The 24751-nt window shown below is 41.6% G+C and overlaps 1 protein-coding gene across 1 annotated transcript; it reads left to right on the top strand.

The window, feature by feature from the left end:
- The first annotated feature begins 6 nt into the window (after positions 1 to 6).
- FRRS1L (ferric chelate reductase 1 like) lies at positions 7 to 24751 on the top strand. Its single transcript, XM_040481920.1, has 5 exons — positions 7 to 256; positions 11113 to 11197; positions 13268 to 13406; positions 15774 to 16020; positions 19488 to 24751. The coding sequence occupies exons 1-5, from the start codon at positions 19 to 21 to the stop codon at positions 19658 to 19660; spliced, it is 882 nt and encodes a 293-aa protein (XP_040337854.1). The 5' UTR covers positions 7 to 18; the 3' UTR covers positions 19661 to 24751.

Below are 24751 nucleotides of genomic sequence, written 5' to 3'. Positions count from 1 at the left end.
CGGGATCCGTGCGCAGCGATGGCACAGCCGCCCCGGCAGCGCCCGGGGGCCTGGGTGCCGCTGGTCTTGCTGCTGCTGGCCGGGCCCGCCACCTGCGCCGCCAGCCCCGCGGACGACGGCGCGGGCCCTGGGGGCCGGGGACCCCGGGGCCGAGCGCGGGGGGACGCCGGTGCAGACGAGGCGGTGCCGCGCCACGACTCCTCCTACGGCACCTTCGCCGGGGAGTTCTACGACCTGCGCTACCTGTCCGAGGAGGGTGAGGGGCTGCGGCTGGGAGACGCGGGGTGGGGGTGGGGGTGGGGGACCGAGGGGGCGGCAGGAACGGGACCGGAGGGGCGATTTGGTAAGGATGCGAATGGAGGCAGCTCTGGGACCGCGGGGACCGGGGTGGGGAGTGCACTACTCAGACCCCCGCCGGCCTGCAGGAGGCACACGAAGAGCCGTCAGCCCCTTCCACCCGCCTCCTGCTTTACAGGCCAGGAGAGGGAGGTGGTCAGCAGAGGTCTGCGAGGCTGCGGACCGGTGGGGCTGAGCCTAGGCTCCCCAGTTCTCAACGGGTGGCCTCCACTTTCTCTGTCCGAGGTTGGGGTAACGGGTGGTAGGGGAGGAGGCCGCCATCTGGCCTGGGGTGTGTGAGAGCAGGGAAGCTGGTGGGGAGCAGAAATCACAGTTTAAAGTGATGCCTTATTTTCTCCCTATTTGTATTGACCTAAATTTGCGGTGACTAGGGCCCCAACCTACCGGCGTTCTGTTCCTGCTCACTGCCCTGCCATCAGAGCTGGGGCATAGCTCCTTCCCCACTTTCGTCCCAGTTCTTTTCTGTTACCACACACGTTAGGGTCCGCTAGTGTGAGCCACCATTGTTGGGGGCTGCTGGGCCCAGAGACTAGGGGGTTTGTCAGCCAGAGACCTCCCTGTGGTGTTGCTTCAGTGAACACAAAAGCCAAGCTGATTCTGTGCAGAAGAAATAGAAACTGGCCTCTTAACTGCTGCAATTTAGAAAGTAGTGATTTTCCTTTTCTTCTGCTAAGAGGGATATGCAAGAATAAAATTGGGGTTGAAATGTCCCTGCAACTGATACGATGCTGGGTATGTTTGCTATGTAGGATTCGGTTCAGCTGCATACAACAAGCACTCACTAATAGCTTCAATAAGATAGAAGTTTCTCTGTCATGTGAAGAAATCTAGAAGTAGGCGGTCTGGGCTGGTATCAGAAGCTCTGTGCTCATCAGAGACACTGGATCCTGGTCTTCTGTTTCTTCACGATTCTTAGCCTGTAACTTCATGGTCCCAAATGGCTGCTTGATCTCCAGCCATTACATTCACTTTCTAGGCAGTGGGAAGAAGTGGGAAGAAGGTCACTGATTACCTTCATTGGCCACAGTTTAGTCATGTGGTCACATGCAAATTCAAAGGAGGCTGGGAAAGGTGGCCTTTTAGCTGAGAAGTAAGATGCCCAGTTAAAAAAGTGGAATTATTGTATCAAAATGGAAAGAATGGATTTGGGGAAATAGTTGGGTAGAGGTTCAGGTGCTAAAACAGAGACACCTACATATAGTGGCTTAAGTAAGATACTTTGTTTTTTTCCTCACATGAGTCTGACTGGTCTGGGCAGGTGGGACAGCTCTGTTCCATAAGGACATTCAGCAACCTACGCCCCTTCCATCTTGTTCCACCTTCCAGCAAAGCTTTGTCCTCATCGGTGTGGTAGAAGTTGGGTTTCTTGCATGTCTTCGTTCAAGCTTGAGGAAAGGAGAAAGAGAGGAGGTTCGGGACAAGCAGTTACCTTTCAGGCTGCTTGCACAGATGACTGCTGCTCACGTTCTTTCGGCAAGAACGTAATTACATGACCTAGCTGCAAGAGAGGCTGGGAAATGTAGTCTTCTACCTGGGCAGCCGTATGGCCGAGGGAGGGGGGCGGGGAAGGAGAGAGAGGGGCAGTGGGAGGATGGCAAGCGGAAGCAGCATCTATCACTCTGGAAAAGAATAAACATTTCAAAGCCCATCTGTTTCTGAAAGCATCTAATACATATTTATTCTGTTGGTAGTCAGCCCAGCACGCTGCCAGGTGACTCACACATGGCACACGAGAGCTCATATTCTCACTGGGCACAAATGGAGGAGAGCAGGGGCAGACGCTGTATGTCAGTTTGTATATACAGAGGGAATGAAACTGTAGAGTCCAGACGGTTTATGAACATGGACATCAGGCAGCTAAGGCCACAAGGAAGATTTTCTAGAGTTGAGCTAGGAAGCACGAAAGACTTTGGTGAGACAGAAAAGGAAGGGCTTTTAGGTGAGGTGACCCCGCAGGGGCAGCAGGGCATGCGATGTGTGTAGACATCCCTACTTTGTCGGCTTCCCTTTGTCACCCATTCTGCACATACAGCCTGAAGCTTGGCTCTGACCCCCAGAAATCCGTGATGGTTCCAACCTGCTCATTAGATGAAGCTTCAACTCCTTTATCTGGAGTTTTCTGTTTGGCCCAGTTTCATTTTACAGCCATCTCTTACTCCTCCCCTTTGCTCACCCTGGGCTTTCACTGTCTTCTTCTCTCTCCAGTAGTCTTGCGCTTCTTCAGATGCAGTCCTACAGCCATCTGGCGGGTGCTAGTGGGGACATTTGTGGGCTGAGCCTCTCAGGGGCAGCACCTCCACCAGAAATCTCTGGGCCTCGGTTTTAGCCCTATGGGTCCTGAATACAGGCTTTCTCAAGATCCCTCGAAATAACCAGTGACATTGCCTTCGGGGACTGCCTGAGAGGGAGAAGCAGAAGCAGGAAATGTCCCAGGTGGATGTCCTAACCCAGAAAGCGAAGGGAAAGAAGATGTCAGGAAGCAGTGTCCCATGCTGTCGTGGGGCCCCATAGCATGAAGGTGCAAAATAGTTGATGGATTCAGGAAATGAGAGGTGAATTTTCCTGGGATGAATTAAGTGGAGAAGGAAGTGGGGGGCTGGGGGGTTGCTGATTGATTTTGAAGGAAGTGACAAGTGAAGAGCTAGAAATAGTGCCTTTAAACTACTCTTCCTATCAGTACAAATCTAGTGATAGGGCTTCCTGTTTCCTCTCTGCAGGGTACTCTCTTCTCTGGTTCAAAGTAGCCAACTAACTGAGTTTTCAATGAAAACATGACCTGGTAGTGTGAAATCAGAAAAAGGCAATTAGAATAATGGGGATGGAGGAGTCACTGAAACCTTGTCTAGAAACCATTTCTCCAGTGTCCAGATAGTCCAAGACCCCCAAAGCCAAAGGCTGAAACTGGCTGATTTGGGATCTTTAATTGCCTCCTAACTGTTCATTTTTTAAATTTAATTTGTTTTGGTTTTATTATGCTAGTTCTCAGAATTCGTAGGGATTCCCATGGTCTTAGCCTATACAACTAATCCTTACATTCCTAACTCCTCCACTGCCACCTCTTTCAGGGAGCCTTCCATGATTTTCTCCTTCTCCCACCCTCTGCCACCGAGTGAGGATATTCTCTCGTATCATACAATCTAACCCTACCATTGACCCTTTTTATTCTCTGTGATCAGGAGTTTCGATAGGGCCTTGGTGCTTGAATTCTACCGCTCATACCCTTTCCTCTTGAGGTTCTTAAGGCAGAATCTATATGTGCAGAACAACAGAATGTAAAACAGGTCACCTCATGATTATGGACAAAAATCCTATTCTGAGGGTTCTCTGAAAAAACTTAGTTGGGTGTTGTTAGCTTAGCATTAAGTCCCAAGTAAAGCCTCCTGCTCTCGTCTCGTTGCCAGAAAGATCTGCAGGTCCTGAAGTCTTACTGCCAGCCATATGAATAGTGGTAGCTGGCTTGCCCTTGGGGCCATTCCCTGCCTTGGAAGGAAAAGAGGAAACATATGCATGGTTGCTTATCTTTAAGGCATAGTGATGTGACCACTTGTAAAATGTGGCCCGATCAATGAGCTTCTGACCATTGAGTTCTGACCACAGTTTTTCCTACTTGGTAAGAGCTAGGAAGACAGTAGAGAGGACAGAGATCGGGGAAAAGGGCACAAATTCCTTCATCTGCCTATATTCTTCCTATCTGTACCATGTATTGTGTGTGGATCCTTTGCTCATCACCCTACCAATCTGGAAGTTCTTCAAAGGTGAATAATCTACACCTGATCTAACTACATATCATCCATTAATGTAGTCTGGTAATAACACTAATTGGAGCTAACTTTTAATAAGTGCTTACTGTGTGCCAGGTATTGCCTTAAGTCCCTTGTCCATATTAACTTAAAAAAAATTTTTTTTAACGTTTATTTATTTTTGAGAGAAAGAGACAGAGCGTGAGGGGGAGAGGGACAGAGAGAGGGAGACACAGAATCGGAAGCAGGCTCCAGGCTCTGAGCTGTCAGCACAGAGCCCGATGCAGGGCTTGAACTCATGAACCGTGAGATCATGACCTGAGCTGAAGTCGGACGCTGAACCGACTGAGCCACCCAGGTGACCCTCCATGTTAACTTTAAATCTTACAGCAACCCTCTGACTTAGACGCTACTATTAGCCTCACTTCAGAGTTAAGGAAAGCGACCCACAGAAAATTTAAATATGTTAGTTAACTCACACAGCTAGAAAGTAGCAGAGAACTAGGTAGGTTTCTTGATTGACTTTATGGATAAGGTGGTGCAGGGTGTCCACAGCCTGTTGGTGAAGCAGAGGGTCCCTGTTGACCTGCACTATGAAATAGAGTGGGACAGGCTGAATGAGGTATTTTTGTGGGCAAACCTGAGGAAAGGGGTTCGGGATCGATGGAATAGTTGGGAACTGAAGGTTTCTGCATGGTGGAGTGCCACGATGAAGGCTTTGCTAAATGGGTGTTCTCATGTGTGTGGAGCTTTACATATTTTACATTATATAAAGTCCCTTGACGTTTGTACTTCATTATGACTCTGATAAGCAGAAATGATGATTCAGGCAGTTCAGAAAGAGAAAGAGGCTGGTGCAGTAGTTCTCAGACTTGAACAGACAGCTTCTGGTTAAAACTTCAAGGAATCAAGTACTAAATTAATACCTGAGGCTGTGAGCCAAGCAGTCAATTAGAAGCAATAAATAGCAAACCAGAAGCCATTAACCACCCAGTGGAGTATGGCAAAACAGGCTCAAGGGATTGCAGAAAAGAAACAGACAGTGTCTGTGAATTAGACAAGAATGGAAACCACAAATATTCATCAATTGATACATATCTGGGTTATTTCCCATTTTTGGCTATTATGAATCATGCTGCCATGAACATCTGTGTGCAGGTTTTTGTGTGAATATATGTTTTCTCTCTCTTGATATGAGTATTTACATAGAAAATCAGAAAGAACAAACATCTATAAATCAAGAGAATGCAATGAGGTCACCATAAACAAGATCAGCCTATGTAAACCAAAGGCTCTCTTCTTTAGCAACAATAAGCTAGAAAGTGTCAAAGAAAACAAGATATTATTTAAAATAGCAACCAAAATCTGTATAATGTCAAATTTTGCCTAACAAAGAATGCCCTGGTCCTGTGTAGAGAAAACTTTTGACCTATTAAGATATATAAAGGATAGGAATAAATGGGAAATATACCATGATCTTGTAAGGAGTAACTTGGTATTATAAAGATGTCAGTTCTCCCCCTATTCACCTATCCATTTAATGCAATTCCAGACAAGAGCCCAGCAGTATTTGGGGAGAGAAATTGACAAATTATGATCTATCCTTTACATGGAAGAATCAAGTTCTGTGAATTGCTGAGATACGTTACAAAGCCTAGTAATTCATATAGTGTGGTCCTGGCTCAGGAACAGTCAGATAATCTAAAAACAAAGCAGAAAGTCCAGAAATAGACCTATGTTCATATGAGAACCAGTAAATTATTAAAGGTGTCATCATAAGTTGCAAGGGGAAAGATGAATTATTTAATAAATGGTGTTGAGAAAAATTGATTCAATGTAGGGAGAAAAATAAAACTGTTTTCTTACCTCACATCGTATAAAAAAATAAATTCCAAATGGGTCAGGTCTAAATGTGAAAGGCAGTACCACAAAGTCAATAAATAATCGTGTGGGGAAATAAATCTCTTCCTATCCTTAGAATGGAGGCTAATGTCTTAGACAAGACTCTAAAAGCACAAATCAAAAGAAGAAAAATTATTTCCTCAACTACATCAAATGTAAAGATTTTGGCCCAAGGAAGACTGTCAGACAAAAAAAGTAAGATTGGTGACAGACGAGAAGGAAAGAAATGCATGTGAAAACAGCAAACTGGTAATCTGGAATACACACAAAGTCCACAAGAAAGACTGAAAACCAAGGTTAAAAAAAAAAGGCAAAGATATTTTCACATATACACATCATAGAGGAGGAAACCCAAGTAGCTGATACAGATATGAGGAAACATTTAACCCCATTAGTACTTAGGAAAATACAGATGAAAATCCTGAGAATGTTGGATGGCATCAGGTACAGGCAAAGGTGTGAGGAAACAGGGACCTTGTGCATTATGGGTGGGATTGTAAACTGGTGCTCCCCGTCCGAATACTCATCTCATTGAGCTTTGTGGAATTACAGGAGGGACCCAATCATTGCTCTCCATGGTTTATTAAAACAAAACAAAAACCTCTCGCGTATGTCTACAAGAAACACACGTAAGAAAGTTTGTCTCCTTCATTATTTGACAAAGCCAACACTGAAGGCAATTTCAGTGTCTAAACTTCGGAGGTTATTTCAGAAAATGCCATTATATGTACATCATGGAATGCTACTCAGTCAGGAGTGATAACAAGTCTCACATTGACATATAGGGATGGACTTCCAAAGGGAAATAATAAACAGAATGAGATTTAACACAGTGTCATTTATGCGGGTTAAAAGCATACACAAGCTATCTATTTTTCCAGAGCACACATAATGTAAAAATAAACATGTGGACAGTGGTTGGTAGGTTGGGTGGGCCCTTGATAGTCTGCTCTGCTTGGGGGCTTCCAGACCTTGTGCATGGCCATGGAATGGTCAGTGCAGTGCAGCTGTGGACAGCATGGCAGGACAGCGCTGTTGGCATAGTGAAAAATTGGCCCTGGGACCTCAACTTTAGATCCAGGTTCAGCTGAAGGCACTTTAGAGATTAATTTATAATGTAATCATGCAAGACTTTCAGGATGGTGTCGTTGGGAATATGAAAGAATTTTTGCAACAAGGCAGGACCTTACCCTGGGCAGGCATGCCCATCCCCTATGAAGAGATGAGAAGCTTACCCCCCAACTCCATGTTGGCGGGTACCCATTATTACTAATGTGTGCTTTCAATTTATCAAGTAAAATAATGCTTTTTAAAGATATGTATGTCAGAGTTCTCATTTTGTGAAAACCTCCAGCCTTTGCTGAAGGATATACATGAAATACACTACACCAAGTGTCTAAGATGGGGAGGAAAATGGTGTTAGGAATGGATTAGGGAAAATATTAAGATGGGCTTTGCGTAGACTGATAAGAATGTTCCATAAACAAAGAAATACCACCAGTTTAATTTGGTGTACTTATGTGCTTAAAATTCTACAATCAAAATGATTTTCCAGTAAAATTGTACAGTGCATGTAAAATGTCCTATTGAACAACACTATTATCTAGCTAGTTATCAAGATGATAACAGCTAATAAGTCTTTACTTATAAAATGTCCTATTGAACAACACTATTATCTAGCTAGTTATCAAGATGATAACAGCTAATACAGTCTTTACAGATACATTGCGTTGGTATTGAAGGATTAATCCATTTAGTCTCTATCAGGATCCAATCGGAAAGAAAGAAACCATATTTAAGCCTTTTTTTTTTTTTTTTTAACAGGATGCCCAGCCTGGGAATTATCTAAGTAGGTATTGGGGGACTGGAGAAGCAAAAAGGAGCACACAGACAGTAACTGCAGGAAGCAGCCACCAGCCCTGGGCCTGGGGTGGTGGGAGGGGTGGGGGGCAAAGAGAAAGGCTTGAGACTGTAAGAACCTAGAAGCTCAGACAAGAGACCACCCCCAGAAATGCAGCCCAGCCTCTGAGAATGGGGCTCTCTGCACAGCTGCTGATGGTTCCTTTGAAGGCATGATGGGGCTGGTTGTGGGAATCTAGAAAGAAGCTGGAAAAGGTGAAACCATCTGTCACCACAATGACGAAGTAGAATCACTGAGGACTTGTGTAGTGGACAGCAAGTCAACTGGAAGGAATGGTCTTCTTTCCTTCCTCCTACCTCCCAGCCTCCCTCCAGTGTTTCCTTTTGACAGAGTCTAGCCAGCTGGCAAAGGAGAAATGTGGTTTGCAGAGTACTCAGCCCATCATAGAGTTGGCTATAGAAGGCTGGGTTGTAGCTCCGAGACCAAAGCTTAAATACTGGCACACAGTCCAAACTTATTTTATGCCAAATAGATTATTTAAATTCAAGGAAAAAATTGTAATATTGCTGTGCTTAATATTGCTCTGCCAACCCCAACTAATCTAGTGAAATTAATTTCTGGTGCAGATAACCCAGTGTGAGTACACAGTTTAAATGGGGTGCTCCATAACAAGACTGCTCTCACGTTAGATCAGCTGGCTACCCACAAACCCCCTCAGGTTCTGTAACTCACTGGAATGTTTCACAGAGTTCAGGAAAGTGCTATACTTACACTGAAGGGTACAGTTCAGGAACAGCTGGTGAAGACACACAGGGTGAAGTCTGGGAGTCTCCCAAATGCAGTTTCTGTGCCCTCTTACGAAATCAGGCCTTGTCACTCTCCTGAATATTAGTTTGTTCACCCACCAGGAAGTGGCACTGAGTTTCAGTGTCCGTGGTTTCTACTGGGGTCTTATTACATAGGCATGATTTATTTAGTCACTGGCTACATAATTGAACACAGTCTCCAACCTCCCACCCCTCCCTGGGGATGGGGCTGTCTTACAGCCCCAAACCTCAAATCACCTGATTGGTCCCTCTGGTAACCAACCCCAATCATGTGATCCCAAGGGGCTCATGAATAGCAAAGACAGTCCTGCTAGGGAATCCCAAAGATTTAGAGCCCTCTCTTCCCAGGGACCAGGGACAAAAACCAAATTATTATACAACATCTTACAAAACAAGAGAAAAATGTGCCCAAATGCATTTGACAAAGGAAGTTCTCATTTCAAGTTTTAGAAGCATATAAGATAATAGGAGATTAGTGCTAGAAAAGCCCTGAGAAGCCATTTTGCCAACAGTAATAAAGTAGTTTGGTACATTTATACGTGAGTTTTGTTTCAAAACTTGCTCTTATTTAGAACTAAGAAACCCATTCTTCTAGAGATGATCTTACCCAATAGTATTGGTTCTGTGTATTTTACAAAACTTAATAATAATCCAATAGTAATAATAATTGGCATTTATTGAGCTGGAAATAATGCCAGTGTATTATTCTAGATGCTAGGAGTAGGAAAAAAATATAGAGAAACTGAGAAGCAGCATTATAAGAGATTGTCTTTTTCAGTTACTTATAGAATTTTTATTTTTTATTAGTAACTTTTTTTGAGAGAGAAGGAGAGCGTGTGTGCAAGCAGGGAAGGGGCAGAAAGAGAGGGAGAAAGAGAATCCTAAGCAGCTTCCATGCCCAGCAGAGAGTTCTGTCTCACAAACGTGAGATCGTGACCTGAACCAAAATCAAGAGTCAGTTGCTTAACTGACTGAGCACCCAGGCGTCCCAGTTACCTATAGAATTTTTAAAATGTAAGTAGTCATTGTGTTGTATTCTGAGAAAAAAATAACCTCAGCATTGTAGTGAGAAATAAGAACATATATGCAGATGCTTAACATAGTTTGTAGCATTAAGCGGTTGCTCAATAAAATGTTAAGAGAAAAAAAAAAACACCATCTAAGGCAGGTCTCAGTCTATAGTACCAAAATAGATTTAGGATTGAGCATAAAATAAGCATAAAAGTGGAAAAACTGATGCATTTGGCTCAAATGCTTAAAGATGGCAAAAAGCTAGGGCTGTATTTTAGCATGTGGTCAAGATCTAGGGTAGTAGAAATGAACTGTCCATGGTGTACAGATGTGTGCCAAGAAAGTGTGGCCTGGTGGCTTTTTAATTTTATTTTTATTTATTTATTTTTTAATGTTTATTTTTGAGAGAGAGAGAGAGACAGTGTGAGCAGGCAAGGGGCAGAGAGAGAGGGAGACACAGAATCTGAAGCAGGCTCTGAGCTGTCAGCACAGAGCCCGACAGGGGGCTTGAACTCACAAACCATGAGATCATGACCTGTGCCAAAGTCGTATGCTTAACCAACTGAGCCACCCAGGCGTCCTGGTGGCTTTTTTAATAAGGCATAACCTGATGGAACAAAGTAAACAAAGCCTCAAGTTTATATTTATTTACATTTCTTAATGTCTGTGGGTGATTTTATTTATTCATTTGATAATCATGTGGTCACCATCCAATGCCAAGCACTATGCTGGACAGAGAACACAAGATGAATCACGCGTGGTTCCTGTGTGCCTGGAGTTAACAGCCGAGGAGAAAAATCTTGCTGTCACAGACTGGAAGCGTAATGTAGGGCTGCCCTTCAGTGTGTGGTTGAATGCATTATGATGTTAAGTCATCTTGCAAGAAAGATACTCAGCTGTTAGAAACGATGTTGTTTGAAGAATTTAGTGAGATATGAAAATGTCCTATACAGCTTAATGAGAAATGGAAGTTCAGAGAAAGGGGAAAATCCTACTATTGTGTAATATATAAATGGAAAGGAAAACCTGTACCATCAAATATATATTTCATTATTGATTTTTTTTTTTCTCTTCGAGCACATGTGCTGCATGAAAACTGATTTTCACACTCCCAGAGACTGTGATGAGCCAGTGGTTATATGGAATTATGCCACCCCCTGACTCAGGTTCCTTGCCTGTAAAATGAGGGAAAGGCCACATATTCTCAGTTAACATGCAAGACTGTCTCAAAGATGTGTACTGTGCACCCTACCATCATGAAGAGGGTGATTAGGCTTAAACAAAGCCCTTTTCTGAGACCTGAAGCCTTTCTAGACACGTGCGATAGAAAATAGTCAATATATTAAAAAGAAAAACGTCTCCTTGGAAAAGCTGTCACTGGATTTTCTAACCACTGTTTATTCTCACCGTCTAGGTTACCCTTTCCCTACTGCTCCTCCCGTGGATCCATTTGCCAAAATCAAAGTGGATGACTGTGGAAAAACTAAGGGATGCTTTAGGTTGGTAGATCTGCGAGTTGGATATCTTTAAGGCTAAGACACTGATTTACTTCTCAAGGTAGTATTTAAATTGCATACAGTTTATTCTAATCAGGGCCTGCACCCCCTCACAGCTTCAGCAGGGATGTGGCCTGTTTCTGGTGGGCACCCCAGTTTTCGGTTTTAGACGCTGTAAACTCTAGAATGCTACTTGGCACTGGAACGCTCTGACCTGGCTTTTCACTTATGGCCATACTGCCATTGGCCCAGGTATCGACTCCTAACCAGCTGGCTATATGAAAAAGAATCATGGCACAGGCTATGTCTTATTAGGCTGTGAGCGGGACAGACAATGATAGACATCTAAGACCTCCAATTCCTTTTCAAGTAAAGACTCATGACTTAGGAATATCTGGATGATACTAAAGAGTCATTAAACACTGATTATTATAGCTGGTTATCTTAGGTTTAGTGAGTCCCTCTGTGATTATTAGTAGTGTTCTATCAAGACATGATGGGAGCTGGCAAACACCAATACAGACAGTGAACCTCCCATCCAGACAGCTCCACGTTGTTGGAAAAGCCTCCTCCTCTTTGAATTTGTTATTTCCTAGGATAAATTGTCCTTGAGTAAAGGTTGTGATGGCCACTGCACTGGAAGTTCTGAATTTTTTTTTTTTTCTTTTCTTTTCTTCAGTGCTCAAGGAGAAAAAATTGAATAAAGGGGTTTTGAGTTTTCTTTGGAATACAAAGGTATTTCTAAGGAATTTTTAAGAATCCAAATAATACTATTATTGAGGAACATGGCCAGCAATATTAAGCCTAGTGATGGGTGACATTTTTGAGGAGGGAAGGAATTTCAGTACCTGCTGGCTTCAGGGTGACTTGTTTTCTGGCACATTCATTTCTCCTTTAGCTTTCCTTACCCCCGTTCAGCATTTTCAGCCCATTCCATGTTGTCTTGAAACTTACATCTCTTCCCACCTACTCAGGGTACCTGCCAGCCTTGTGGCGTGTTCCCTGCCTCCTCAGTCAGCACTTGACAGTCTTGTGCCCTGTTTCTTCACATGCCTCCCACCTGAGCTTCTGTGGTCTCACCCGTTGCTAGTTTTCTGCTATTGTGAAAATGGTGTAAAAATGATGTTCCTCAACTAGGGCTTTCAGATTCTTAAAGGGTCCACACGTCTTCTGTAAGAAAGTTTAAATTTGCGTTTCCATTTCAATAGTGCTCCTTAAAAAGATTAATGTCTGCATAATCTGACTATCTGGATAACCAGTTTATACTGCCCTATACTCTGGTGTCTAAATTTGTAATTGTGTTAGCATCAGGTAGCCTGACAGAGCGCAGATTTTATAAATATTGATGCATTTGTGCTCAGTGAATACCAGATGAGGTATCCATTTGGTGTATTGTATGTATAAGGGTTTTGCAGCAGTTCAAACAGATAAAAGTGGAGGAATGTGGAATTGTGTTTAGTGGAATTGTGTTTAGTGGTAGTGGTAAGAGCGTGTTCAACCAAGAGACCCTGCACAGTATAGTCAAATATACCCCTATGCAGGTAAGCAAAATCCACCTTCAGTAACACTGCATTATCTATCACATGGATGCTGGGAATTTGAATGTTCCTGGTTCTGTAGTTTAACTTATATTTCATTTGTAAATTTTTGTTAGTTTAGTTGTGTGAGAATTTGTAAGTAAAGAAGAACTGGTATACATTTAATTAACAAAGACAGTTTATTAACTCAGATTTTTTTTTCCTCTGAAAGGGATTCAGAAATAATTCAGTAATAACTAGTCTCTGAGAAGCTCTAATATAATGTCGAGAATACTGGCTGGGAGTGGAGGCCCTACTGACTCACTGTGGAAGCCCCTTCCCATCTGTGGTCCCTCAAAATGTATGTGGATAAAAAGGAGCAGTTAGATCCTCTCTGTGTTCTCTCCTGAGTGAAACTGGTTTTGAGATCCCTGGTAGCAAAGATCTAATTTATCTGCTAATCTTGCTGAGGTGTGCCCGATACATTGATGACTTCTTAATGTATTTATGAATAAGTAGCTGAAGAAGTAGTGATATGTTTTGATATGTCCTATAGATATGGCAAACCGGGCTGTAATGCAGAGACTTGTGACTACTTCCTTAGCTACCGGATGATAGGGGCTGATGTGGAATTTGAACTGAGCGCTGACACAGATGGTTGGGTAGCAGTTGGATTCTCTTCAGACAAGAAAATGGTAAGACGCAAATCATGATAAAAGGTGATTTTTTTTTTCCTTCAGTTTGCTGTGCTACTTTAGATTTTAGAGAATGGGCATGGTTTTGTTTCTCTAGGTTCCCATGCCACTGTTAAATGTGAGAAGTGAATTTCTAGCATTTGATTTCCTTTTTCAAAGCAAAGCAAATAAATCGATCAAAGCATAATAATGACTGTATTAGTTATGGCTCTCTGATTGAAAGTTAAAAAAAATTTCAAGCTGGCTCAAACAAAAGAAAGAGTTGGTTATGAGAATACAGGGTATCTTGTGGTACCCGCATTTATTAGTTGTTACGGCAATAATATTGCAAGAAGCGTCTCCAAAACTACACCGTTTATAAGCATTATTTCTCGTTCACATGTGTGTGATTTGGCTAGGGCTCAGCTGGGCTTGGCTCCTGTCCATGGGTTGGATTCAGGTTTTCTCTAATCATTCTGGAACCAGCAGCTACCAAGGCATGTTGTTTTCTTGGCAGAGGCAGAAAGGCATGATCCATCCAAACTTATTTCCAACCTCTGCTTACATCATATCTGCTAACATTTCAATGCCCAGGGTAAGTCACACTGTGAAGCCCAGAATGAAGGGACAGGGGAGTTCACTTCTCTTACCAAGAGGCCCCTTGAAAGTGTGGGTATGTAATACTAGTACTGGGGATTGAATAATTGAGTCTAACAATTCATTCCTCCATAGTACACATGGGCAAGAACACATCTGGACCTGAGAAAGACCAGAAGCCAGGACCAGGAACAGGCAGGGCATCAGGATCCCAGGCAGCTGTCTGTCTCTTACCTGTGCTTCTCTCTGTGCCTCTGCTGTGTTTTTCCCCTCCTTCCTCTGTAGCACTATCATTTGCCATTTCACTGTGCCAGGGTGCTTTCCAACAGCCATACTTTCTTGGGCCTCTGTACCTCTGCACATGCTGCTGTTCTATCAATAGGAGCCACCTTATTCTCTTCACCTGACCTGTTGTGAGGCTCCTGCAATGAGAGAAGGCCAGCTCAGACAGGGTTAGAGCAGTGGGAGTGGTGAGAAGTGCTCAGATTTGGTGTGTGTGTGTGTGTGCGCGTGTGTGCATGTGTGCGTGTGTGCGTGTGTGTGTGTGTGTGTGTGTGTGTGTGTTTTAATGTTTGTTTAAGAGAGGGAGAGAGGGGGAGAATGGAGGAGGGACAGAACAAGACAAAGAGAGAATCCTAAGCAGGCTGCATGGTCAACGCAGAGACCAACATGGGGCTCAGTCCCACAACCCTGGGATCACGACCTGAGCCAAAATTAAGAGTCGGACGCTCAACCAACTGAGCCACCCAGGTGCCGCTAAAGATTTTATTTTTAAGTAATTTCTACATCCTATATGGGGCTCAAACTCACAACACTGAGATCAATAGTCTCATGCTCTACTGACTGAGCCACATTTTTTGGACCTGTTTTTTAAAACTTTAAATGTACAGACAATCTGTAAGGATAGTGCAACACATTTGCTTCACCCAGATTCACCCAATAATTTTTTTATTGTGGTGAAATGTACATAACATAAAGTCTGCCATTTTTAGACATTGTAAAATGTACACTTCAGTGGCATCAATTATATTCACAGTATACAACCATCACCCATCACCACTGTCTACTTCCAAAACTTTTTTCTTTCTTTTTTTTTTTTTTTTTTTTTACAAATGATGTCACTTTTCCACACGTGCTTTATCTCACTGCCCTGCTGTTGCTGCTGGTACTTGCTATTATTTTTATTATTTTCTGGAAACTTTGGAGATTAAATCTATTTATTAAATTCAGGAAGTTAAACACTAATATGGTAGTATTATCAAATATACAGCCCATTTTCCAGTGTTGTCCATTGTCGCAATACTATCCTTTATAGAAAGTTTTATTTTATGACTTAGGATTCTGTCTATGAACACTATTAGTTGTCATGCATTTCTTTATTTTGAAATCAATTCGTAGCCTTTTTTTTGGTCTTTCATGACATCGGTCCTTGTGAAGATTATAAGTATTTTTGTAATAGTTTTTGTAATCATTTTTTGTAGAAGTCTCAGTTTGGATTTGTTTGATTGTTTCCTCATGATTAGGTTACTTTTGTGCTGTCAGCAGGAATACTAAATAGCTGGAGATGTATTCTTTGAACATCACATAAGGAGGCATTTGATGTCAGTTATTGTAATGCTAACTTCACTCACTTGGTTAAAGCTTTTTTAATAAAAAAAAATGGGTTTCTTTGGGCGGGATTTCAAATTACAGAGGTAATGAAATGGGTATATCTGAGTGAAATTTCCTTCTAGCAGAAAAGTTTGTGAAAGACACACCTTTGACTTCTTCCCCCATTGTTTTTCATGTTAGGGTGGTGATGACGTCATGGCCTGTGTCCATGATGACAATGGCAGGGTCCGCATACAGCACTTCTATAATGTAGGCCAGTGGGCAAAAGAGATTCAGAGAAACCCTGCCAGAGATGAAGAAGGAGTCTTTGAAAACAATCGGGTCACCTGCAGATTTAAACGCCCTGTGAACGTTCCCAGAGATGAAACAATTGTCGATCTGCATTTGAGTTGGTATTATCTGTTTGCTTGGGGTCCAGCCATTCAGGGTAAGCTCACACTTCGGCATCCTGTTTAAACACCAGACACTGCTTTGCTTGTGTTCATTATTTTTTGGGCAAGAGAGTGATAAGCCCTTTGGATGATACAACAGAAAAAGGAGATATGGAAAAAGGAGATATGATCCTGCCTTCAGGAAGTTGTAATGGACTTAAATACACAGACATACAAATGGACAACTAATACACATACGTAGCTAGCACAGTACAAGGTAATTTATGATGAGCTGTGTGCTTAATGGAACAGATCATATATCTGCTATATGTGGGGGTATGTGCTGTATTAAATTCTCACAACATTCTCATTTACTCCTCACCACATCCTTGAAAGGTATAGATATTATCATCCTCATTTTGGAGAGATTAAGGAACTTGCTCAAGACTATACAACTAATTAATGGAGGAACTAAAATTCAGTCCTAGGTCTGTCTAACTCCAAAGTCAGTGAGTACTCTTAGCTCTTATGTTCTAAATGTAAAAAATACTGAACAGGAAAGGACATCTTGAGACTTTCCTAGAGATTGACACCAAGCGTCTCATTAGTGTTCACTTTATGACTGTTCTGGTGGTCACAAACCCACCAAATTATCCTACAATTTAGCCCATTGCTCCTCAGATTTTAATATGTACGGGAATTGCCTGGCTCTATCATTAAAATGCAGTTTCAGTAGGTCTGGGGTGGGACCCAAGATTCTGTGTTTCTAACAAACTTCTCAGTGGATGCTGGTCCATTGGTGACCTCACTCTGGGTGGCAAGGCTCTTCAACAGATCCCCCACAAGACCCAAGGATATCATGAGACCTTTCGGAGGCTGCCAAAATCACGTCGCATGGTGTCTTCAGCCTTCCTCCTGGCTGATCAAGCCTAACGGCCTAAAAAACGAAAAGTGAGTTAGTTGTTCATGGTGCTTGTAGGAGAACTCATTCTGGCTCCTAGCAATTAATTGCATCTTTCTGTACTGTGTGCTCGTCAACTCTCTGTTGCCTAATCTTCTTCTTCGAGTTGTTTCCATTGATTAGTCTGGAGAGTTTATACCTTTTTTTTGCCTGTTTCTAATTGAGAAATCATTTGGATGCCTGCAGATTTGTGACACCTTCCCCGTTTGCTTATTTCCCAGGATACCAACAGTGGGTCTGCAGTTATATCTTTGAGAACTTACAGTACTCACGGAAATAAATTATATCTTAGCCTGGAGAAATGAACTCATTTAAAATGATAGCATTTGAAAACTAAAACTTTAGATTTGAGTGTGGGTTCTCCCTCTTGGTAGCTGTACTCAGCCTTTATCTAAATTCTGAACTCCAATTTCTTTGTATCTAAAATGGGGATGATGATAATACCGACCTCATAGGATCATTGTAAGCATTAAGTGAAAAGTATTTGAAACTCCTTTACAAGTTGGAAAGTGCTGTACTTTGGAAAGTCATCATCTGGCGTAAATGGAATAATAGCCTAACATTCTAAGCCCTCCTCAAGTCTGATCTCACGTTGCCTGATTAGCCCTCTCAGGACAATTGTTCTTGTCTCGGTCCTCAAACAGAACAGACATATTCCTACCCCCTATATGGGCTTGTGCTTTTCCTGTTTCTGGAGCACCTTCTGTGGATTAAATTACTCTCTATTGATCATATCTTATACACTCTCTTAAAGTCTCTCAGAGGGGATACACTTTAAGCTAAGGCTTGAAGGGAATATAGGATTAGGTTTCCCTCAAGGGAAGCCTGATGTGGAGGTGCATGGTTAAACCTTGGAGCCCATCATATGTGACCAATGAGGGAGGTAGGTTAGGTGGGAGAGGTGATGGGATCTGCTGAAAGAAAAATTTCCCAGGGTGCCTGGGTGGCTCTGTCAGTTAAGTGTCCAATTCCAGCTCAGGTCGTGATCTTATGGTGAGTAGGTTCGAGCCCCACATTGGGCTTTGTGCTGACAGCGAGGAGCCAGCTTTGGGTTCTCTGTCTACCTCTCTCCCTGTCCCCTCCCCCACCCACACTCTCTCAAAAATAAACATTAAAAAAATTTTTTTATTAAGAAAAAATGAAAAATCTCCATGCCAATCTGAGGAGTTTGAATTTGTGTTGACAGGAGCCAGCACGGAACCTGGAGCAGGCAATTAATCTGTCAAATTTGTTGGGCTTCCCTGCCAGATGGGACTTTAAAAAACACTCACTCTGGGGCGCCTGGGTGGCTCAGTCAGTTAAGCCTCCAACTTCAGCTCAGGTCATGATCTCGTGGTCCGTGAGTTTGAGCCCCGCGTCGGGCTCTGTGCTGACCGCTCAGAGCCTGGAGCCTGTTTCAGATTCTGTGTCTCCCTCTCTCTCTGACCCTCCCCCATTCATGCTCTGTCTCTCTCTGTCTCAAAAATAAATAAACGTTAAAAAAAATAAAAAAACACTCTGAGCCCTATTTCTTTTTTTTTTTTTTTTTTTTTTAGTGTTTTTATCTATTTTTGAGACAGAGAGAGACAGCATGAATGGGGGAGGGGCAGAGAGAGAGGGAGGCACAGAATCGGAAGCAGGCTCCAGGATCTAAGCCATCAGCCCACAGCCCGACGCGGGGCTCAAACTGACGGACCGTGAGATTGTGACCTGAGCTGAAGTTGGACACTTAACCGACTGAGCCACCCAGGCGCCCCTCTGAGCCCTATTTCTAAGGAGACCTTTGTATTGAACTCACATGCCTGTAGTCTCCTTAACCCGAGGTCCATGTGACTTATTCAGGAGGTCAGGCACTTTGAATCAATTTCAGCTTATTAAGCATCCCATACACACAGCCTTCCTCTCTTTACATGTCTCACCAGATTAAAAAAAAAAAAGTCTCCAGTCCAAACACTTGTTTGGTATCTGAATCCTCCTACTTTCTCTGCTAGTCCACCTCACTCTGCCTGTCAGACATACAGATGCACACATAGCACACCGCACACTCTCTGGTCTGGCCCGGGCAGGCCACCACTTCCTGTACCACAGACAATGAAAGAGACTTCCATCTGTAAGCAAGTATGACATGATTAGGAGTTGTTGATGATCCATTATATAAAAGATCTGTTTGAGGGAACAAATAGTAGCTCTTGCTGCTTAAAATCAAAATACGGTTTTTCATTTGGTATTAGTAAGATAAAACTCATCAGACACCTTGTAAGTAGGCATTCATACAGTGCTAAGAAGCAACAAAGTGGGGTGCAATAGATCAATGGTATTGTTCTGGTAGGGGGGTGTGGATTCATGAAAGCCAGCCTTTTGGGGTAAATTTAGCTACTTTTTATGTTCTTTCTATTTCTGTGTATGTACAAACATTATGGAGAATTCTGATGATAATTCTAATACCTGATTCCAGATCTTTATAATCCCCGCTTATGTATTCAATGCGAAAGACTTGTCTAGTTTTTCTCTTGTTTGCATACATCATTTTAAATCTGTGCGCTTTTTTTGACTACCCCCTTCCTTTTGCTTTCTTTCCTAAAGGCTCTATCACCCGACATGATATAGACTCACCACCGACTTCAGAGCGTGTTGTCAGTATTTACAAGTATGAAGACATTTTTATGCCATCGGCTGCCTATCAAACCTTCTCTTCTCCATTTTGTTTGCTTCTCATTGTTGCCCTGACCTTCTACCTGTTGATGGGAACTCCTTAACCACAGCTGCAAAGCCAACATATTAAATGGATTAGAAAGTCTTAGTATAATATATTTCTAAAGAGTATGCAGTATAATTTTAGTTTTTATTATTTAAAAAAAGACTTCTATGATTTCAGCTTTTTGGAGGAAAGAGCAAGCTTCTTTTCTAATCAAAGAAGATTGTTTAATATTGTTCTCATACTTTTGGAAAGTAGTTACTTAAAATTTTTCTAAGCACTTTCAAATGTGTTTTCTTATTTCAGCTTTCATACCATCTCTGAGTTGGCTTGATGAAACTTATTAGTGCCAGCATATTGAATGAGATTTGAAGTTGAAGAAAGCTGCCTTTTTGGTGACACCCATGCCATGTGGCCTTGGCTACTTGGTCAGATAACACATAACAAGGTAGAGAAAGAGCTAGGCACAGGGTCTCTAAACAACCTTTACTCTTCCGACTACAGCTCAATAGAGTTACCTGAAGCATTACTAAAGAGAACTTCACTGGATGGTCTTGGTTCACGACCAGCCTTTTGGGCAGAAGAAGTTTCAAATTTCCGTAAATGTGTTTGGATATTTATACAGTTGATGGGGAGAAAGGGAAAGGTTACAATGATAAGAAAACGGTTCGTATTTACTTGCAATTTCTTCTCAATCAGGGAGTAGTTACAAGAAAATATTTTTATTGCTGTTTGGAAAGGTTAGAAAAGGAACTGTGAGTGTACCTGAAGATGTACAACTATATTAATGATAAAAAAAAATATGGGCATTCTTAGTGATTAGAATTTTGACTCTTCTATCACTGTATTTTATAAATTAAGGTATTCATCCGTGGTTACAGCTAATTGTATTGTCAAGAGTTGACATCCACTGGGTGTATGATTAAATATGTATTATAATAGGCAAAGCATCTTAATAAAAATGTAAGGCATTTTGAAAATAAATCCACATTTTTGAAGATTGTGGACATTTGGAGTAGAAACTTTTTAAGATGACATTTTTCTTTAGAAAATGGGAAATAACCCCTAAAGTGAATTCATCTGGAGTTATCCATTCAAAGTATTCAGACTTGTAAATTGGACCAGCAGTCAGCATAATTTATAATAATTCCTAGACTTAATGCATTCTGTTTTTTCAGAGGAACCCAAATGTTCCTTTGTTCCAAACGTCTCTGCTAATAGCCCATTCAGAGGAAAAGAGTCTATGGATATAGTTAATTGCTGATGGATTTGCATTGTAGAATTTTGGAGTCCTCTGGTTTGCATCCCCGCCCCTTGTTGCTTTAGAGCTGGCTCCAACTTTGTGGATTTTGTGATTAAACAAGACTGGAGACTGTGATTTCTAATGCCATCCTTGGAATTCACATCAGGGTGAAAGTCCACCTGGGGAGAGAGCTTTCGAATTCTGGAACTGTACAAAAAAAAAGGAAAACATCGAGATTCTGTGACATGGTTTACCAGGTGCATCCGAGGAATGTAAGAGAAATAATCCTCTTGCAGATGTAGAGAGATTAAATGACATTTAGTGAGTGAAAGAGTTGGGTGTAGGCTTCAAACTCAGGTCATCTCGTTCAAGTCTGTGGCTCCACCTCACTGTGATTGCCTCGGACAGAACTAAGCCCTCTGCTTGCTTCCAGCTGAGGATGGCCTGTGCACACCTTTTAAGTTGTAGCTGTTGTTTAGTAGTAAGGATACGGAGTAGGCAGGCACCCACCTTGTATATAAGAAGGCAAATATTTTTATACTTCATGCTCATGTATATAGTATTTCAGCTATAAATAGATTGAGACTAAAGAGAGACAGGCTAGCCTCTGTAGCAGGCAGGGAATGAATAAATTAACGGATTTTCCTTCTGCTTACATTTCAAGTCAAGCTAATTTTTCCACAAATTATTTTACTTTGATGACCAGTTTTGCATATTTGTGCTTAGAACGTTCTCTGACTTCTTACTGCCACCAGGGTACAATGCAAACCATTTTTTTCTTTTTCTTTTTTTTTTTTTTTTTTGCAAACCATTTTGATTACCTCCAAAATCATCTTTTGCTCTCACTCACCTCTCATGGTGTTGCCTGTGCCCAGACATCTTACACTTCTGTGCTTGCTGAACTCCTACTTATGTTTCAGGTCACGGCTTCAATTGTTCTTCCTCCACTCCCCTGGACTAGATAGGTTTTGGTCCCCGCTGTGTGCTCCCACAGCACACTGGGCTTCCCCATCGTATTACTCATTGCACTTCAAACTCTTGCTCACCCTCCCTTGCTAGCTCCCTGATGCAGGGACCATTTCTTGTTCCTCATCATTGTAACAGGCACTGCTACACAGTAGGCATTCAGCAAACATTGTTCAACAGAATAAGTAAATGACTGTACTTCTGTGCCAAGTTTGGTTGGTTCAGAGGCTTATATTTCGTATATAGTGCCAAACTGGCCAGCCAACATTTTTGTATGCTCCCACTTGTGATCAAACCATAAACCATTTCTGTAGTGAACACTGAACTTCTGAAACACAAATAGGAAGATGGTTACTAGCCATGCTATTTTATCCTACAGCGAAACTTAGTGGATATTTTTAACAATAATGGTTGTTCACAAATAAGAATTCACAGACCAGGGATGCGGAACGGCATTGCACTGTCATTTCACAGAATCATTATAGGCACACTGAAATTAAAATTCTGTAGACTTCAATTTCATTTATTCTTACCTATTACAAAAACAAATTTCTATTTTATCTCTATATTCGCATTTTCCAGCATACTACTTGTCACAGGGGAGATGCCTAACCAGTTTTTTTTATAAAATTCCTGAAGAGAATAATAACAGCTAAATGTATTTAGTGCTGTTCTAAGCACTTAATGTGGATTATCCCACATTATCCTACACATTTATTAAATGGAACCCACTCTCCACACTCAAATTAGGTAGGTGCTTTTTCCTCTCTTTACTGATTCACAATAAACAGGAGGACTTTTATAGTTCTATTTGGGGAAAGGGGTAAGGTTTATTTCAACTTCCTTCTTAAAAACATTTAGTCTTTGTTTTATCATTTTAGTGCTTTTAATAGTTTTTTTTTTTTTAATGTATAGATTGGACAATACTGGAAGAATGTATTTGTCTTAGTTAATTTTTAGAAGTGATTTACCTAAAACCTCAGGTCTTCTTGTTTGGAACCCAGTGCCCTTTTATTGTGCCACTGTAGTCTCAAAGCTGAATTTATAACCATGATTTCAAAAACAAAATGCAGGAGCCATATTTAATGATCTTAAGCTGGCTTTTGTTGTTAAGGAAATCGGGAAGTTGGGACCACTCAGGATAGATTTTTCATCCCAGATAGTTTTTCCTACAACTTCTGTAATTAAGTTTACCACCTATATTCTGGATTTTGTGTTTCCAAGATGTTACCCCTGAGGTTGTGTGTCCTTCTTGGCTCCAGCCTGGGGTCTGCATACTTTTTCTGTAAAGGGCCAGATGGTAAAGATTTTAGGCTTTGCAGTCTCCGTTTCCGCTCCTCAGCTCTGTTGCAGTAAATTCAGAACCGAGTGAGCAGCAGTTTTAAATACTCTGAGCTGTGGAAATCATGAATGACTTTTACTGTCGAATTGCTCTTCATGGTGGGGATTACAGTGTTTAAGAATAATTTATTTCCCTGTAGATTTCTTTTCAAGGGTTATCTAAATCTGTTACACCAGGGGAGAGTTTTACACACATGACTATAGCCTCTCCTTTGTGTATCCTAATGGAAAAATGTTCAGGAGCCCCTGCACTAGGCCAGATGCTGAGATGTGTATACTTTGTTGTATATAATTGTATATAAGTGTATATCCTTGTTCTCTAAACAGAATTGGTTATGTTTAGTGAACAGCTGGATTAATCTCAGTGTGTTTGTATATATATTTGTACATACATGATAAGATATACATAAATCTCTATATTTACATGCCATACCCATGTGAAGGTCTTTGTCAGGATTGTTCCTATTTCTGATCTCTTGAACACTGTAAAACCCAAGAGATAAAAAACATTGTGCAGATTGCAGGCAAAACTACCCTTTAGTTTATAGGAATTTAGTTTGTAGAAAGGATTCCTTTTTTTAAGCCTTGCCTCCACCACTCAACATTCTATGAATTGTTAAAAATATATAACGTATCATTGTTGAGTTTGACTTTTCTATACGTTTAGTTAAGAAACTAAAGCTAATGTTAACAGAGTACATGGCATGTTGATACAGCCTGTACCTGATTTGTATTTAGATTCCCTATTCAGGTATTTAGTTTCAAGTTGGACTTCTTTGTTTTTATACTTAACAAACGACTTGAGTAGAAGTTCCTTGTCACAAAGTAGAGGCTATGCTAATGTGATTTTAAGTATGTCTGGAGACTGAAAATTGAAGTGACTCCTCAGGCTCTTTGAGATTTTTCACGTAAAATACACTGATGCTGGATTGTTTTCAGTTCTCCCCCCCCCCCCCCCCGCTATTTGCCATTAGGCAAATAGCTGTTAAGGTCCGTTCTTCTGGAGGGTAAGCGATTCCCTAGGGTCATGGCGTATGGCGGGTGTTGTGGCATTCACCCGGGTCACTGGAGTAGTTACCGTTTCATCACATACGATGTCCTGCCGTCTGGAAGAGTGAGTGCAGCTTCCTCACTTGCCTTATTCCCACAGACATGCTGACATGCTGGAATAGTCTGGCTCCAGGAGTATTCATATACTTTTTTGAGACTGTCTACAAATACTGTTTTGTAAAAAACTATGCCTTTAAATAGACACCGATGGGTTATATTTGTTTTATAATAATTGTGTACCTAATGTTCAATTGTTATTGATTTTGAGATTTATGTATATTTATAAGCCTGTCCTATGTGAATTTTTACTCCAAGACGTGAAACCTTACTAATAAAGACATGGATTTCTATTTATGTAAAGTAATTGTAGCAATATTCCTAGATGCTACCTAAATGATTATTCTGTCCATTTTCCATCTCCAATACTTTCACCTTTGAGAATTATGTCACAGTTAGGATACATTAGCCAGATTTAAACTTTAAACTATAAATTCTCAACATGGTTTGAAATTCTTCCTGTTGATGTAATTAAAGTTAGTTTGTAATTCCGTA

This window comes from Herpailurus yagouaroundi, unplaced genomic scaffold (assembly GCF_014898765.1).
Source record: "Herpailurus yagouaroundi ecotype Mexico unplaced genomic scaffold, PumYag 160, whole genome shotgun sequence".
Lineage (NCBI taxonomy): Eukaryota > Metazoa > Chordata > Mammalia > Carnivora > Felidae > Herpailurus > Herpailurus yagouaroundi.
Note: the sequence above shows the minus strand (reverse complement) of the source record. Positions and strands in the feature narration are given on the sequence as shown.

What these genes read in the sequence shown, in the direction of transcription:
- FRRS1L (XM_040481920.1), top strand. Translation starts at nt 19, where the DNA reads ATGGCACAGCCGCCCCGGCAGCGCCCGGGGGCCTGGGTGCCGCTGGTC. An exon ending in AAAACTAAGGGATGCTTTAG is followed by an intron (nt 11,198 to 13,267) that starts GTTGGTAGATCT and finishes TATGTCCTATAG; the next exon opens with ATATGGCAAACCGGGCTGTA. An exon ending in TCTCTTCAGACAAGAAAATG is followed by an intron (nt 13,407 to 15,773) that starts GTAAGACGCAAA and finishes TTTTCATGTTAG; the next exon opens with GGTGGTGATGACGTCATGGC.